The sequence below is a fragment of the Salvelinus alpinus genome, chromosome 27 (assembly GCF_045679555.1).
Source record: "Salvelinus alpinus chromosome 27, SLU_Salpinus.1, whole genome shotgun sequence".
Taxonomy (NCBI): Eukaryota; Metazoa; Chordata; class Actinopteri; order Salmoniformes; family Salmonidae; genus Salvelinus; species Salvelinus alpinus.
The window spans coordinates 24565256-24584022 of NC_092112.1; the positions used below are offsets into that span (position 1 = coordinate 24565256).

At 40.5% G+C, this 18767-nt stretch overlaps 1 protein-coding gene across 4 annotated transcripts in view; it reads left to right on the forward strand.

Moving 5' to 3' along the window:
• The window catches only part of LOC139556208 (DNA polymerase zeta catalytic subunit-like), a 113366-nt gene that overhangs the window by 38389 nt on the left and 56210 nt on the right, over positions 1-18767 (forward strand). For 2 of the 4 annotated variants that reach the window (XR_011671083.1, XM_071369841.1), the window contains exons 3-4: positions 137-211; positions 13707-13870. Coding sequence is in view for 3 of the 4 variants with exons in the window: in XM_071369841.1 (XP_071225942.1) it covers positions 137-211; positions 13707-13870 (239 nt within the window). In the remaining variant the exon portion in view is untranslated. Of the gene's footprint in view, positions 1-136; positions 212-2793; positions 4016-13706; positions 13871-18767 lie in introns of those variants that run through there. The other 2 variants (XM_071369843.1, XM_071369844.1) reach the window with 2 other exon arrangements.

Genomic DNA, 18767 nt, shown 5'->3' on the forward strand with positions numbered 1-18767 from the left:
GAGAAAGTGCCAGAGTTTAGTCTAGAGGCTGACAGCATCAATGTTAGAAGGTGAATGATAGGTCAAGTCCATAATGGGGTATGGTGATGTTTTCCCAGGAGATTTGTCTGACGGTGGTCTCTCCCTCTCTCCACAGGCCTTTTTATGGATACCATGCCAAAGAGAAGACGTTTATGAAGATCTATCTGTACAATCCTCAGATGGTCAAAAGGTGAGGAGGGTGTTCTACTGGTTTTGCCTTAGCTGGTGCTTCTCACTGGTCTGTGTTTTGGTTTGAGCTGTAATGGCCTGTCTTAACATTGATCCTGTGTTTCTTTTGTTGGAGAGTGGTATTGTCTCTCTCTGACTGCTGATGACTAGGATGCTGACTCTGCTGATATTGATTGCTAGGCTTATATAGTACAGAGCACTCGGTGTGTGTGTGTGTGTGTGTGTGTGTGTGTGTGTGTGTGTGTGTGTGTGTGTGTGTGTGTGTGTGTGTGTGTGTGTGTGTGTGTGTGTGTGTGTGTGTGTGTGTGTGTGTGTGTGTGTGTGTGTGTGTGTGTGTGTGTGTGTGTGTGTGTGTGTGTGTGTGTGTGTGTGAGCGAGCGAGCGAGCGAGCGAGCGAGAGTCCTAAAAACGAGGTTCAAAGTTCAGTAGCACCCCTGAACCCACAGGTTCAGAGACATGGAGAGAGGGACAGAGAGGTAAGAGGGACAGAGAGGTAACAGGGACAGAGAGAGAGAGGCTTATACTGAGGGGGGAGGAGAGGGAGACAGGGACTGATTCTGAGGGTGGAGAGAGAGGGAGACTAACTGCCACACTGTCTGCTCCTCGGCCTGACTGAGTGTTTATGAGCCGATGTCTGGAGCCCCTGTCTCGTTTCAGATCAGTCACTCGGGGGTGAACTGTCACTGTGGCCTACGTTATTATTATAGGACAGACAAAGACTGGGGCTGGGGCTGATGACGTGGCAAATGTCAGCGTGGTAGGCACAGCTTGTCCCGTGAATTAATCATAAAACTAAGGATTAGCTGATAACTGCGAAAACAAACATTCTGGATAATATAGAGAACCTTGAACTATTTATTGATCAGCATTTTGATATGCTCGAAAAACAATCCGATACATCGACGCGAACAAGAGAAGACCTTTCCTCGAGCTCTGCGAGCGAAACTGAAGCGAATTTTAAAATTCCAAATGTAACATTGGAGGGGAGTGTTTTTATAACTCTGTCTCCAGAAGACAGAGCATTGCTTACAAGCACGAGAGAGCAGTAAAAAAAATTTTTATATATTGCCTGGGCAACTGGGGGAGGTTGAGGCCTTAAAAACAGGAATTGATTACAGTAATAAAATGATGGAATATATAAGAGCGGAAAATAAGATATTGAAAACTACTGTGGACTCTATGGAGAGGCTACGGTATGATAATCAATCAATGAAAGCCAAATTACTTGATCTAAAGTGCAGAAGTATGAAGAATAATATTGTTATAATGGGAATGAAAATGGAAACTCAGTCAACAGAGGAAAAAGTCAAGTTTTTTTATAAAACGTATAAAACAATTGATTTTCAAAGGGCTCACCGTTTCGGTGGCAGAGGGGAGGGAAGGCCCTGTCCGATAGTAGCTATGCTAATTTACTACAAATGAAGATTGCCTTGCTACAACAGGGTAGGGAGGTGAAGAACACCCCGTTCTCTATTAATGAACAATTTCCCCATGAAATAATGGAGAGATGACGTTCCCTGTACTCCACTTTCAAAAGGCTCCGAGCAGAGAAGCAGAAAGTTCATCTAGTGGTCGATAAATTGTACGGAAACAACTAACTGTTCAAGGACTTGAAGATTACAACGTGGCTGTGAGTGATAGCTATCTCCTGCGGAAGTAGTTCCGATACACATTTGCCCCTGCATTACAATTATGGATATATATATATTTTTTTATATAAAAAAAAAAAATGTATGCATGATATAACAAAAGAAAATGTATACAGTACAGAACCGTAGACTATGTGGACTTAAAATAAGGTTGGACTTTTGGGAATGTGAAACGGGTAAGATGGACTTATCCTTTTTTTATTTAGGCAATACCGAACTTTGTACTATATGGACTTAAAATCAGATTTTGATTTAGGATTTTGATTTAGGGGCTTTACATTTAAATAAAATAGCAACTTTATTTTTTAGATGGTATGGCCTAATTGTAGAGATGGGGGTATATTATGACTTAAAAGCTGTTAGATAGTGCGACCCTTTTTGGCGGATGTGAATCGGAACAAATAGAATTGAAGATAAAACGTAATAAATATGAATTGATCTAATGTATGGCTAGGATAAAGTATTACAGAATTTAAAACCTGTCTAGGTTCTCTACTGGAGTGAGCCTATACAATCCTAAAGTAATTGGTGTTATTGTCCTTTTACATTTAAAAAATACATCTCAATATTAAAAATGTGAAGGACCTATTATTGTTCCAATACACACCGGAAAAGGGATTGGGTATTGTCAACAGGGTTGTTGTCTCTATTAGTGTGCGGCTGACTGGTTAACACTGGGTTAAACTGATTACAGTTAACGGTAGAGCCGACACATTTAACTGGCTTATGGTAGCACTTCTCTAAGCGATAAGGGTATTTAATATTTTTTATATGAGCTATTTATGCTACCCTTATATTCTTGATTCTAATGATATAGGCCTCTATCTAGCTATCTATATATATATATATATATATATATATACAGTGGGGAGAAGAAGTATTTGATACACTGCCGATTTTGCAGGTTTTCCTACTTAAAGCATGTAGAGGTCTGTCATTTTTATCATAGGTACACTTCAACTGTGAGAGACGGAATCTAAAACAAAAATCCAGAAAATCACATTGTATGATTTTTAAGTAATTAATTTGCATTTTATTGCATGACATAAGTATTTGATACATCAGAAAAGCAGAACTTAATATTTAGTACAGAAACCTTTGTTTGCAATTACAGAGATCATACGTTTCCTGTAGTTCTTGACCAGGTTTGCACACACTGCAGCAGGGATTTTGGCCCACTCCTCCATACAGACCTTCTCCAGATCCTTCAGGTTTCGGGGCTGTCGCTGGGCAATACGGACTTTCAGTCAATACGGACTACAGTATTCTTAACCGTGCAAATATTATGGTACAGCTATATGGACACTTAATCATCATAGTGTTTTTTGATGGTAAGTTTACATACAATGGTTGAGGTAAGTATAATTGAAACTTGGTTATGATTATGGTAAGTGGGGAACTAAGTATAGCCAGTTACAATTGTAATGGCTAAGCAGATTGTTAAAAAAAGAAACATTTTTACCTGGCTAAAATAGAAAGAATATGATATCTATTGTTTACATGAAACTCACTCTACAAATATAGACGAGGTTGGATAGAAAAAGGACTAGGAGAAATATATTTTTGTCATGGGCAAAGAAACTCAAAAGGGGTGATTATATTCATTAACAACAATTTTGATCCGACTGTGCAAACTGATCCTCAAGGAAGATGAATCCTTTTAAATTTATTGGACCAAAAACAGATTTGACTAATTCATCTATATGGGCCAAATAATGATGAGCCACACTTCTTCTAAAGTATATATAATCATCTATTGAGCTCACCAGCAATTAATTTATCTATTATTATGGTGGGAGATTATAATACGGTTTTAAACACCTCAAAGGATCGTAAAGGAAATCACACTACAAACTATCACCCTCATGCACTTAAGGAGATCATGGATACATTAGAACTAGTGGATATATGGAGGCTGAAAAACCCTGACCTAGTGAGATATACATGGAGGAGGCTTAATCAAGATAGCCATCTTGACTTCTTCCTGGTCTCATTCTTTCTAGCATCAAAAGTTAAAGTATTGATAGGAGAAGGAATGCGATCGGACCACCATCTAATTGGCCTCTACATAACTCTTACAGAATTTCCACTTGACGGGGACATTGGAAATTTAATCAAAGCCTACCGGATGACAATTTGTTCTTAACGAAGACAAGGTAATTCGAAATTGACATTTTTTCTACACAATGTAGGTACAGCAGATTCACGTATTGTATGGGACACATTTATATGCACGTTTAGAGGTTATTCAATACAATACTCATCATTAAAACAAGCCGTTTAGGTCAAAAGAGATGAATAAATAGAGGAAATAACAGGTCATGGAAACTACTATAGAGGCACAAAATAGAGGAAAAACAAAAAGAATGATCAAGTGTAATTTATTACAAAAATAAAGCATATTGTATGGAAAATGGGGAAAAATGCACTACATTTTTCATGAATCTTCAACATAGAAATGCTACCAAAAATAATTTACATAAACTCGTTACAAATGACAGTCATCCATGATTCACCAAATTATATTTTGAAAGAGGAATCAAAATATTTTAAGCAAATGTTTTCTTTTGTCTCCTCCATGTCTATTAATTAATGGTGTTAACTGTAAGGATTACTTTCCTAATAATAATAATGTAAAATGTACAGAAACACTTATGTGAAGGCCAAAATACAGAGGAGGAACTGAGGGAATTAAATATTTTCCGTTTGTAAAAACACTAGGGCTTGATGGTATACCAGTGGAGGTATAGCAGACCTTTTTTGATGTACTCAAAGGTCCATTATTAGCGTGTTTTAATTCATCCTAAAAAAATGTTTGACTTTCAGGTACTCAACAAGGTCTGATTTCATTACTACTGAAACAGGACTCAGGTTGTAAGTAAACTCAGCAAAAAAATAAACTTCCTCTCACTGTCAACTGCATTTATTTTCAGCAAACTTAACATGTGTAAATATTTGTATGAACATAAGATTCAACAACTGAGACAAACTGAACAAGTTCCACAGACATGTGACTAACAGAAATGGAATAATGTGTCCCTGAACAAAGGGGGGGTCAAAATCAAAAGTAACAGTCAGTATCTGGTGTGGCCACGAGCTGCATTAAGTACTGCAGTGTATCTCCTCCTCATGGACTGCACCAGATTTTCCAGTTCTTGCTGTCAGATGTTACCCCACTCTTCCACCAAGGCACCTGCAAGTTCACGGACCATCCTGGAGGGAATGGCCCTAGCCCTCACCCTCCGATCCAACAGGTCCCAGACGTGCTCAATGGGATTGAGATCCGGGCTCTTCACTGGCCATGGCAAAACACTGACATTCCTGTCTTACAGGAAATCACGCACAGAACGAGCAGTATGGCTGGTGGCATTGTCATGCTGGAGGGTCATGTCAGGATGAGCCTGCAGGAAGGGTACCACATGAGGGAGGAGGATGTCTTCCCTGTAACGCACATCGTTGAGATTGCCTGCAATGACAACAGCTCAGTCCGATGATGCTGTGACACACCGCCCCAGACCATGACGGACCCTCCACCTCCAAATTGATCCTGCTCCAGAGTACAGGCCTCGGTGTAACGCTCATTCCATTCGACGATAAATGTGAATCCGACCATCACCCCTGGTGAGACAAAACCGCGACTCATTAGTGAAGAGCACTTTTTGCCAGTCCTGTCTGGTCCAGTGACGGTGGGTTTGTGACCATTGGCCACGTTGTTGCCGGTGATGTCTGGTGGGGACCTGCCTTACAACAGGCCTACAAGCCCTCACTCCAGCCTCTCTCAGCCTATTGCGGACAGTCTGAGCACTGATGGAGGGATTGTGCATTCCTGGTGTAACTCGGGCAGTTGTTGTTGGTGTGATGTACAGAGGTAGGTGCAGGTGTTGTCACTGCGAGGATGATCAGCTGTCCGTCCTGTCTCCCTGTAGCGCTGTCTTAGGCGTCTCACAGTACAGACATTGCAATTTATTGCCCTGGCCACATCTGCAGTCCTCATGCTTCCTTGCAGCATGCCTAAGACACGTTCGTGCAGATGAGCAGGGACCCTGGGCATCTTTCCTTTGGTGTTTTTCAGAGTCAGTAGAAAGGCCTCTTTAGTGTCCTAAGTTTTCATAACTGTGATCTTAATTGCCTACCGTCTGTAAGCTGTTAGTCTCTTAACGACCATTCCACATGTGCATGTTCATTAATTGTTTATGGTTTATTGAACAAGCATGGGAAACAGTGTTTAAACCCTTTACAATGAAGATCTGTGAAGTTATTTGGATTTTTCGAATTATCTTTGAAAGACAGGGTCCTGAAAAAGGGCCGTTTCTTTTTTTGCTGAGCTAATAAAGATCCAGCCCATTTAAAAAAAAAAAAATAAAAAAAAAAAAAAAAAAAACTGGAAGCCACTTACACTTCAAAGTTTTGATTGCAAAAATCCTGGTGAGGTGTATAGCAACTAGAATAAAAAAGGTTTTTATCAGATATTGTTCATCCTGATCAGAGAGGTTTTTTACATTAACAATATATTGGCGATTTTAATATATGACAATTACTTGAAAAAATTGAACATTATGAAACATCAAAGATACCAGGCCTGGTCTTCATAGCAGATTTCAAAAAGGCGTTTGGAAAAGTATGACTAGAATTAAAATATGTCTGTGTGTATATATATATATATATATAGATAGATATATTGTGGCAGACCAGGGGGTTTGGTCAAGACGTCTACACAGACAGAGTAGGATTAGCTCAGTTTCAAGGGTGTGTTTTTAAATAATAAATCAAAAGAAAAGGATATGTCTCCCCTATGAGACCCTCTCTGGGATACCGTCTTCTGGGCTCCGGGTCTTGCTGTATCCTGTCGGGCACAAAAACTGAACTCCCTCCTTTTAGCTCGGGCACCGTCTCCAACTATATGGAAGTCACCTTTCTTCCCCCAGTCTCTCTCCTTGTGTGCTGCCCATCTGGCAGCTTTATGGGACTCGTACAGCTGGTGAGCAATCAGCCCTTGATTACCCACCAACCACAATTAGCCCCAATTAGTCCTGGCCGGATAGCCCGTCGAGACCTGGCACGTCCAGCAGAGGGAGCCATCGCCTCCTCGGGATGTAGACTCCGTCTGCCACCAGGCCTCGACGAGTCTCCCCCTGGTGGCTGACCTGCTGTACGCCATATATATATGCCTGGATTACTTTAATTTCGGTGAATCTCTTATACAATGGGTTAAAGTTAGGTACAGCAAACCCAGGTGTAAAATAGGAAATAATGGTTACTTCTCAGAAAGTATTAAGAGTTTAAGAAGAGTAAGACGAGGCTGTCCGTTGTCTCCATATCTATTTATTATGGCCATCGGAATGCTAGCTATTAAAATGAGATCCAACAACAACATCAAGGGGTTGAAAATGAAAGTGTCAATGTATGCCGATGACTAAAGTTTTTTCTTAAATCCACAATCTGGATCCCTGCACAGTCTCATTTAAGATGTTGATCACTTTTCTAACCTCTCTGGACTAAAACCTAATTACCATATGAAGTATCTGATCATTAAAAGACAATGTTTACAGTGCCTTATATTTGACCAATAAAATGATTGGATGGGGGAGTAGACATACTTGATATTCATATCTCAAAAAATATAAATACATTTTTCCACAACCAATTTCAATAGAAGGTTTGCAAAAATAGATAAGATTCACAACCATGGAGAGGTAAATACTTGCTTATTTATGGGAAAATCACATTTGATTAACTCTTTGGTCCTATCACAGTTGACTTACTTAGTATGATATGAGCAAAAACGTTCACTTTATTTGGAATGCTAAGCCAGAGAAAATTTAAATGTGCCTATTTACATAATGAATATGAGTTTGGGGAACTACAATTATTAAATATTAAATCATTAAACCTCACACTAAAAGCTTCACTCATAAATAAATTATACTTGAACCCAAAATGTTTTTCCAGTAGATTATTAAAAGTGAATCCTTTGTTCAAAAATAGCCTTTTTGCCTTTATACAGATTACAACTTCTCATTTCCGACTAATTGGAAATGAAACTTTGTTTAAAGCATCGCCCTTTCTTAAACAAACCATACAAAGCTCATTACAATTAAAATGTTATCCTCCAGAAAAGATAGAACAAACATTATGGTTAAACTCAAATATACTGATTGATAAAATAAAAATCTTTATGGAATTTTTGTTTTTAATGGTATATTTATTAGTGATATTATGAATAGAAACGGTGGAGTTGTCACATATGCAGCTATCGAAAATATATGAGAATGTCTGCTCAATCCAAAGTTACAACCAATTGATTGCAGCATTACCACAAAAATGGAGGAGGCAAGTGGAAGAGAGAGAAGGATAGGGAAATTGTCCGTCATATATTAAAGATACAAATTGGCTGAAAAGGATTGGCTTAAATCGAAAAATATACCAGTTTCATTTGAGGACAAAAATGTCGACAGCTGCGCCATACAGGTTGCAAAATAAATAGAAAGATATTTTTGATGTACCGATTCCATGGCACATGGTGTATGAACTGACACAAAAAAAAACACTTCATTCAACACTAAATACATTTTTTAAATGTAAATTATTATTCAAAGGTCTTGCCACCAACAGAATGCTACAGTGCCTTTTGAAAGTATTCAGACCCCTTGACTTTTCCACATTTTGATACGTTACAGCCTTATTCTAAAATTGATTAAAATCAACACTCAAGACCCCATAATGACAAAGCAAAAACAGGTTTTTAGAAATTTTTGCAAAGTTATTGAAATTAAAAAGCTGAAATATCACATTTTCATAAGTATTCAGACCCTTTACTCTACTTTGTTGAAGCACACTTTGGCAGCGATTACAGCATTGAGTCTTCTTGGGTAGGACGCTACAATCTTGGCACACCTGTATTTGGGGAGTTCTATTCTTCTCTGCAGATCCTCTCAAGCTGGATGGGGAGCGTCGCTGCACAGCTATTTTCAAGTCTCTCCAGAGTTGTTCGATCGGATTCAAGTCCGGGCTCTGGCTGGGCCACTCAAGGACATTCAGAGACTTGTCCTGAAGCCACTCCTGCGTTGTCTCGGCTGTGTGCTTGGTGTTGTTGTCTTGTTGGAAGTTGAACCTTAACCCCAGTCTGAGGTCCTGAGCACTCTGGAGCAGGTTTTCAGGATCCCTCTGTACTTTGCGCCGTTCAGCTTTCCCTCAATCCTGACTAGTCTCCCAGTCCCTGCCGCTGAAAAACATCCACACAGCATGATGCTGCCACCACCATGCTTCACCGTAGGGATGGTGACAGGTTCCCTCCAGACATGACACTTGGCATTCAGGCCAAAGAGTTCAATTTTGGTTTCATCAGACCAGAGAATCTTGTTTCTCATGGTCAGAGTCCTTTTAGGTGCATTTTGACAAACTCCAAGCGGACTGTCATGTGCCTTTTACTGAGGAGTGTCTTCCGTCTGGCCACTCTACCATAAAGGCCTGATTGGTGGAGTGCTGCAGAGATGGTTGTCCTTCTGGAAGAACTTTGGAGCTCTTTCAGAGTGACAATTGGAAAAGTCTTGGTGGTTCAACACTTGGTGGTTCAACACCATTTAAGAATGATGGAGGCCACTGTGTTCCTGGGGACCTTCAATGCTGCGGAAATGTTTTGGTGTCCTTCCCCAGATCTGTGCCTCGACACAATCCTGTATCTGAGCTCTACGGACAATTCCTTATAGACAGTTGTATGCCTTTCCAAATCATGTCGTATCAATTGCATTTACCACAGGTGGACTCCAATCAAGTTGTAGAAACATCTCAAGGATGATCAATGGAAACAGGATGTACCTGAGCTCAATTTCGAGTCTCGAAGCAAAGGGTCTGAATACTTGTGTAAATATGAATTAAATCCATTTTAGAATAAGGCTTTAATGTAACAAAATGTGGAAAAAGTCAAGGGGTCTGAATACTTTCCGAATGCACTGTATGGGGCATGCAACATTCTCAGCTCTGTAGATTTTGCTGCGAAGAGAATCACTAGATCATTTATTCTGGTATTGCCCCTATGTAGCTTGTTTCTGGTCACAGGTTTAGGAATGGTTAAAAAAAAAATCACAACATTCACTTAAAATTAACCTTACAAATAGCAGTGTTGGGTGATTTTGGAAAGCTGTAGTCAAGCAATAAATAATATAATAATACTCGGAGGAAAGGTTTTCATCTTTAGCTCACAATCTGTGGATACTATGCGATTAGAAAGGTTAAAAATGTATGGACAACAGCACAATTGAAAAATATATGGCACATTGTGATAGGTGGGGTGGGATTAAATACAGTTGAAGTCGGAAGTTTACATACACTTAGGTTGGAGTCGTTAACTTGTTTTTCAACCACTCCACAAATTTCTTGTTAACAAACTATAGTTTTGGCAAGTCGGTTAGGACATCTACTTTGTGCATGACAAGTAATTTTTCCAACAATTGTTTACAGACAGATTATTTCACTTATAATTCACTGTATCACAATTCTAGTGGGTCAGAAGTTTACATACACTAAATTGACTGTGCCTTTAAACAGCTTGGAAAATTCCAGAAAATGATGTTATGGCTTTAGAAGCTTTTGATAGGCTAATTGGCATCATTTGAGTCAATTTGAGGTGTACCTGTGGATGTATTTCAAGGCCTACCTTCAAACTCAGTGCCTCTTTGCTTGACATCATGGGAAAATCAAAATAAATCAGTCAAGACCTCAGAAAAACAATTGTGGACCTCCACAAGTCTGGTTCATCCATGGGAGCAATTTCCAAACGCCTGAAGGTACCACGTTCATCTGTACAAACAATAGTACGCAAGTATAAACACCATGGGACCACGCAGCCGTTATACCGCTCAGGAAGGAGACGCGTTCTGTCTCCTAGAGATGAACGTACTTTGGTGCGAAAAGTGCAACTCAATCCCAGAACAACAGCAAAGGACCTTGTGAAGATGCTGGAGGAAGCAGGTACAAAAGTATCTATATCCACAGTAAAACAAGTCCTATATCGACATAACCGGAAAGGCCGCTCAGCAAGGAAGAAGCCACTGCTCCAAAACCGCCATAAAAAAGCCAGACTACGGTTTGTAACTGCACATGGGGACAAAGATTGTACTTTTTGGAGAAATATCCTCTGGTCTGATGAAACAAAAATAGAACTGTTTGGCCATAATGACCATAATTATGTTTTGAGGAAAAAGGGAGATGCTTGCAAGTCGAAGAATACCATCCCAACTGTGAAGCACGGGGGTGGCAGCATCATGTTGTGGGGGTGCTTTGCTGCAGGAGGGACTGATGCACTCCACAAAATAGATGGCATCATGAGATAGAAAAATTATGTGGATATATTGAAGCAACATCTCAAGACATCAGTCAGGAAGTTAAAGCTTGGTTCCAAATGGACAATGACCCCAAGCATACTTCTAAAGTTGTGGCAAAATGGCTTAAGGACAACAAAGTCGAGGTATTGGAGTGGCCATTAAAAAGCCCTGACATCAATCCCATAGAAAATTTGTGGGCAGAACTGAAAAAGCGTGTGCGAGCAAGGAGGCCTACAAACCTGACTCAGTTACACCAGCTCTGTCAGGAGGAATGGGCTAAAATTCACCCAACTTATTGTGGGAAGCTTGTGGAAGGCTACCTGAAACATTTGACCCAAGTTAAACAATTTAAAGGCAATGCTACCAAATACTAATTGAGTGTATGTAAACTTCTGACCCAGTGGGAATGTGATGAAAGAAATAAAAGCTGAAATAAATAATTCTCTCTGCTATTAATCTGACATTTCACATTCTTAATTAAAATAAAGTGGTGACCTTATTAACTGGCCTAAGACAGGGAATTTTTACTTGGATTAAATGTAAGGAATTTTGAAAAACTGAGTTTAAATGTATTTGGCTAAGGTGTATGTAAACTTCCGACTCCAACTATAGCTTATGTTCGATAATGTATTATTGTTATGTTCAGTAATGTATTATTGTTATGTTCAGTAATGTATTATTGTTATGTTCAGTAATGTATTATTGTTATGTTCAGTAATGTATTATTGTTATGTTCGGTAATGTATTATTGTTATGTTCAGTAATGTATTATTGTTATGTTCAGTAATGTATTATTGTTATGTGATTACTGTATATCAATCAAATTTATAAATCCCTTTTTACATCAGCAGAATTCACAAAGGGCTATACAGAAGGTCAGCATTAAGCCCCAAATAGCAAGCAATGCAGATGTATGTAAATTGTATATGTTGCAGAAAAGATGTAAAACAAAAAAAGATGTGTCCTCCTAAGAGGAGGGCGGGTAATTTTTTTTGCGTATTGTCACAGTAGGGCTGGGCAATAGGGCCTAAAACTCTATTTCAATTTGTTTTCTCTAAATAAGCTGTGTTGCACAATTTAAAAGTCAAGTACACTGCATTTAAGACAGTCAGCAGTACTATATTGAATTCAGAGCTTGTGGAATTATACCTAGGCTGAATATATGCCTTCCACAACCATAAAACCCACTAATAATTACATTATTTCATCCAAATAGTTGTACCTGCTTTTTTTGCGATAATCACTAATTATCTAGCTTTCAGGTCTGTCTATAACAATGCCAGTTATGTTACAAATGTAACCAGAACCATGCATATTTCACATTCACTAATAATGTAGCAGACACCGGTGTCATAAACTCTAAAGCCCACGCGCTAGTGTGTAGCCAGCTAATATTTGTATTTTAATCCAATTTGGATCTAGGTATAATTTCACAAGCTCTGAATTCAGCTAAAACGCAAAACAGTTGAATTGTTATGAACACAACCTTCTGTCCTTGTCCAACTGTTTGAACAGCATGCTAGCCTGTCCACTTAGTTCACATGTTGAAATCAAGTGGCCTACCTTATTTCTCAGAATAAAAACAAATGGCCAATTCTTTATATAATTGTTTTATGCTTTTTGCACATGTTTTAAACACACTAAACAGCTAGTATAACAAACTGTGTTTGACTAAAATGCTGCTAGCTATACGTGGTAGCGTAAAGCGTGCGACAAACAGCATTCATTTTCCAGAATTAATGTTGATTGGTACATCCGTTTTAGTAATTTCTGCTCTGCTTGAAATTTGAGGAGTTGAAACATAAACAGGGTATGGTTCAAAAGGTTAACTTATCCTCTATTACAGTAAAATAATATATCCATGTGTTTCGGTGTCCATATGACCGATTTCTGTTGGACCAAACCTCAAATGCAAATAGAGGGTTGAAACCGTTTGGCGGAAGAAGTGATCTCATCTTTGTTGTTGTAGGTGGTGGGGGGAGGGGCTTGGGCACAGCGCCAAAATCTGTCCAAAATAAGCCCAATGCATTTCTATGCACTTATTTTTAACCTAAACTCGTCGCCTGCCTTTGGGACGACTCCCTTTGTTAGAGCGGCGACATGAGCAGTTTTTCATTAAATACAGATATCTGGTGTAAATGGGAAGGTGCAAAAGGCAACATGTGAACAAGCGGACATAAACGCTCATAAAAACGAAATATACAATAAACCTCGATTCTGCGATTCAGGCATTTGGAATGTCGCGCAAAACATAAAATCAAAATAATCAAATTAATTGTATGTATTCCCCAGCCCTATGTCACGTTATTGTTCCAGCAACTAGGTCTACAAGGTGAATGAGATTTGAATGGGGTTTTGAATTGAAAGCATATTAGCTCCTGAATGAAAGAATCTCTGGCTCAATCTCTTGTTTATTTGTTGATTTTGTTGTGGATTTTGGAACACAATGCTTTTTTCTGTACGCAAAGTAAATGTCTGTGAATAGCAGCCAAAATATATATCTAATCGGGTGTGTGTGGGGTTCCAGGGTGTGTGAGCTGTTACAAGGAGGTGCTGTGATGAACAAGAGCTACCAACCCCACGAGGCTCACATTCCTTACCTGCTGCAGCTATTCATCGACTACAACCTGTACGGCATGAACATGGTCAACCTGGGAGCCGTCAAGTTCCGCCGGAGCCAGCAGCGCGAAGGTAAGGGACGCTCTGGGGGTACACATCTAGGATCAGTTTCCCCTCCCCCAATCATAACCTAAACAATTAGTGGGGGTGCTACTGAGATTTACACTTTTTCTCTTGTAGTTCTTCTGCATCTTCTTGACTGTGTGTGGGTGCGGGGGGCAGTCTGATGGAGGGAGGAAAGAAGGAAGGGGTGAGGGTAAAGGTCTAGCATCCTGCTCTCAAGTTCATGACTTTGTGTGGGGGGGCGGGCTTTTTAATGCAGTTATTGATATTACTGTTGACTGTTAGTGTTAGATGTGGTTTATATTACTGTTGACCAGGGGTTGGAACCGGTTCATGGAACAGAACCATAAAACAAAAATTAACGAAAATGTTTAAGGAAAAGAATCAGAACCGGGAGCGGAAAGGTTATTTTACCCAAGGGGAAATGCTTAGTAATAGGGATGTAAACAAATTTGTTTACTAAATTTGAGAGAAATTTGTGCGTATGGAACATTTCTGGGATCTTTTATTTCAGTTAAAACATGAGCTGGCGCACACCCAAAGAAATGTATTTTATATAGAGGTGCTGACTAACGGCGAATTAACTATAAGCTATAAAAAATAAAGAGTCGCACACTCTATAAATGTATTGGGTAAATCGCCAACATTTCGGCAGGGATTTACCCAATAAATTACTGGAAGTGTGTGTGTGATATATATATGTTTGCGACTCTCTTTATCTTTTATTTCAGCTAATGAAACATGGGACCAACACTTTACCAAATCAAATCAAATCAAATTTTATTAGTCACATACACATGGTTAGCAGATGTTAATGCGAGTGTAGCGAAATGCTTGTGCTTCTAGTTCCGACAATGCAGTAATAACCAACAAGTAATCTAACCTAACAATTCCACAACTACTACCTTACACACACACACAAGTGTAAAGGGATAAAGAATATGTACATAAAGATATATGAATGAGTGGTGGTACAGAACGGCATGGCAGATGCAGTAGATGGTATAGAGTACGGTATATACATATGAGATGAGTACTGTAGGGTATGTAAACATAAAGTGGCATAGTTTAAAGTGGCTAGTGGTACATGTATTACATAAAGATGGCAAGATGCAGTAGATGATATAGAGTACAGTATATACATATGAGATGGGTAATGTAGGGTATGTAAACATTATATTAAGTGGCATTGTTTAAAGTGGCTAGTGGTACATTTTTACATAATTTCCATCAATTCCCATTTTTAAAGTGGCTGGAGTTGAGTCAGTATGTTGGCAGCGGCCGCTAAATGTTAGTGGTGGCTGTTTAACAGTCTGATGGCCTTGAGATAGAAGCTGTTTTTCAGTCTCTCGGTCCCTGCTTTGATGCACCTGTACTGACCTCGCCTTCTGGATGATAGCGGGGTGAACAGGCAGTGGCTTGGGTGGTTGTTGTCCTTGATGATCTTTATGGCCTTCCTGTGACATCGGGTGGTGTAGGTGTCCTGGAGGGCAGGTAGTTTGCCCCTGGTGATGCGTTCTGCAGACCTCACTACCCTCTGGAGAGCCTTACGGTTGTGGGCGGAGCAGTTGCCGTACCAGGCGGTGATACAGCCCGACAGGATGCTCTCGATTGTGCATCTGTAGAAGTTTGTGAGTGCTTTATGTGACAAGCCGAATTTCTTCAGCCTCCTGAGGTTGAAGAGGCGCTGCTGCGCCTTCTTCACAACGCTGTCTGTGTGGGTGGACCAATTCAGTTTGTCCGTGATGTGTACACCGAGGAACTTAAAACTTTCCACCTTCTCCACTACTGACCCGTCGATGTGGATAGGGGGGTGCGCCCTCTGCTGTTTCCTGAAGTCCACAATCATCTCCTTTGTTTTGTTGACGTTGAGTGTGAGGTTATTTTCCTGACACCACACTCCGAGGGCCCTCACCTCCTCCCTGTAGGCCGTCTCGTCGTTGTTGGTAATCAAGCCTACCACTGTAGTGTCATCCGCAAACTTGATGATTGAGTTGGAGGCGTGCATGGCCACGCAGTCGTGGGTGAACAGGGAGTACAGGAGAGGGCTCAGAACGCACCCTTGTGGGGCCCCAGTGTTGAGGATCAGCGGGGTGGAGATGTTGTTACCTACCCTCACCACCTGGGGGCGGCCCGTCAGGAAGTCCAGGACCCAGTTGCACAGGGCGGGGTCGAGACCCAGGGTCTCGAGCTTGATGACGAGTTTGGAGGGTACTATGGTGTTAAATGCTGAGCTGTAATCGATGAACAGCATTCTCACATGGGTATTCCTCTTGTCCAGATGGGTTAGGGCAGTGTGCAGTGTGGTTGCGATTGCGTCGTCTGTGGACCTATTGGGTCGGTAAGCAAATTGGAGTGGGTCTAGGGTGTCCGGTAGGGTGGAGGTGATATGGTCCTTGACTAGTCTCTCAAAGCACTTCATGATGACGGAAGTGAGTGCTACGGGGCGGTAGTCGTTTAGCTCAGTTACCTTAGCTTTCTTGGGAACAGGAACAATGGTGGCCCTCTTGAAGCATGTGGGAACAGCAGACTGGGATAAGGATTGATTGAATATGTCCGTAAACACACCAGCCAGCTGGTCTGCGCATGCTCTGAGGACGCGGCTGGGAATGCCGTCTGGGCCTGCAGCCTTGCGAGGGTTAACACGTTTAAATGTTTTACTCACCTCGGCTGCAGTGAAGGAGAGCCCGCAGGTTTTGGTAGGGGGCCGTGTCAGTGGCACTGTATTGTCCTCAAAGCGGGCAAAAAAGTTGTTTAGCCTGTCTGGGAGCAAGACATCCTGGTCCGCGACGGGGCTGGTTTTCTTTTTGTAATCCGTGATTGACTGTAGACCCTGCCACATACCTCTTGTGTCTGAGCTGTTGAATTGCGACTCGATTTTGTCTCTGTACTGGGACTTAGCCTGTTTGATTGCCTTGCGGAGAGAATAGCTACACTGTTTGTATTCGGTCATGCTTCCGGTCACCTTGCCCTGGTTAAAAGCAGTGGTTCGCGCTTTCAGTTTCACGCGAATGCTGCCGTCAATCCACGGTTTCTGGTTTGGGAATGTTTTAATCGTTGCTGTGGGTACGACATCGTCAATGCACTTCCTAATGAACTCGCTCACCGAATCAGCATATTCGTCAATATTGTTGTTGGACGCGATGCGGAACATATTCCAATCCGCGTGATCGAAGCAGTCTTGAAGCGTGGATTCAGATTGGTCGGACCAGCGTTGAACAGACCTGAGCGCGGGAGCTTGTTGTTTGAGTTTCTGTTTGTAGGCTGGAATCAACAAAATGGAGTCGTGGTCAGCTTTTCCGAAAGGGGGGCGGGGGAGGGCCTTATATGCGTCGCGGAAATTAGTATAACAATGATCTAGGGTTTTCCCAGCCCTGGTAGCACAATCGATATGCTGATAGAATTTAGGGAGTTTTGTTTTTAGATTAGCCTTGTTAAAATCCCCAGCTACGATGAATGCAGCCTCAGGGTGTGTGGTTTCCAGTGTGGTTTACATGTTTATATTTTCGTTCAGTATAACAAAAATGTACAATAAAAAGAATCAGAGCATTAAAAAAGAACAGAAAGTAACAATATAAACCGGTACTTTTTTGGGTTCGAACCGTTTTTTTTTAGCTGGTCAGAACAGTGGAAAAAGTTATGGTTCTGTTCAGAACGAAACAATTTAAAATTCATTTCGGTTTCAACTCCTGCTGTTGACTGTTGGTGTTAGACGGAACCCAAACCGGCTGCCATCGTGCGCTATCGTGCTCTATCGTGCATAAATGTATTTTGTCCACCTACACCAAACGCGATCACGACACGCAGGTTATTATATCAAAACAAACTCTGTACCAATTACATTAATTTGGGGACAGGTCGAAAAGTATTAAACATGTATGGCAATTTAGCTAGTTAGCTTGCTCTTTCTGGCTAATTTGTCCTATTTAGCTAGCTTGCTGTTGCTAGCTAATGTGTCCTGGGATATAAACATTGAGTTATTTTACCTGAAATGCACAAGGTCTTCTACTCCGACAATTAATCCACACATAAAACGGCCAACCAAATCGTTTCTAGTCATCTCTCCTCCTTCCAGGCTTTTTCATCTTTGAACTTATATGGTGATTGGCATCTACACTTTCATAGTATTACCACGACAACCGGCAAAACATTTCTTCTTTTAATCACCCACGTGGGTATAACCAATGAGGAGATGGCACCTGCTTCTATAAACCAATAAGGAGATGGGAGAGGCAGGAATTGCAGTGCGATCTGCGTCAGAAACTGAGCTTCTATTTTAGCCGTTGGCAATGCAGACGCTCGTTGGAGCAATAATTGAATAACATGGATTTCTACATTTATTTTGCGACGCTCGCGCACGTTCTGGTCAGCATGTTAGATGCTATTGATATTACTGTTAGATGCGATTGATATTACTGTTAGATGCGATTGATATTACTGTTAGATGTGGTTGATATTAATGTTACTGTTAGATGTGGTTGATATTAATGTTAGATGTGGTTGATATTAATGTTAGTGTTAGATGTGATTGATATTAATGTTAGTGTTAGATGTGGTTGATATTAATGTTAGTGTTAGATGTGGTTGATATTACTGTCAGATGTGGTAATATTACTGTTCGTTTTAGATGTGGTTGATATTACTGTTAGATGTGGTTGATGTTAGTGTTAGATGTGGTTGATGTTACTGTTAGATGTGGTTGATATTACTGTTAGATGTGGTTGATATTACTATTAGATGTGGTTGATACTACTGTTAGATGTGATTGATATTAATGTTAGTGTTAGATGTGGTTGATATTAATGTTAGTGTTAGATGTGGTTGATATTACTGTCAGATGTGGTAATATTACTGTTCGTTTTAGATGTGGTTGATATTACTGTTAGATGTGGTTGATGTTAGTGTT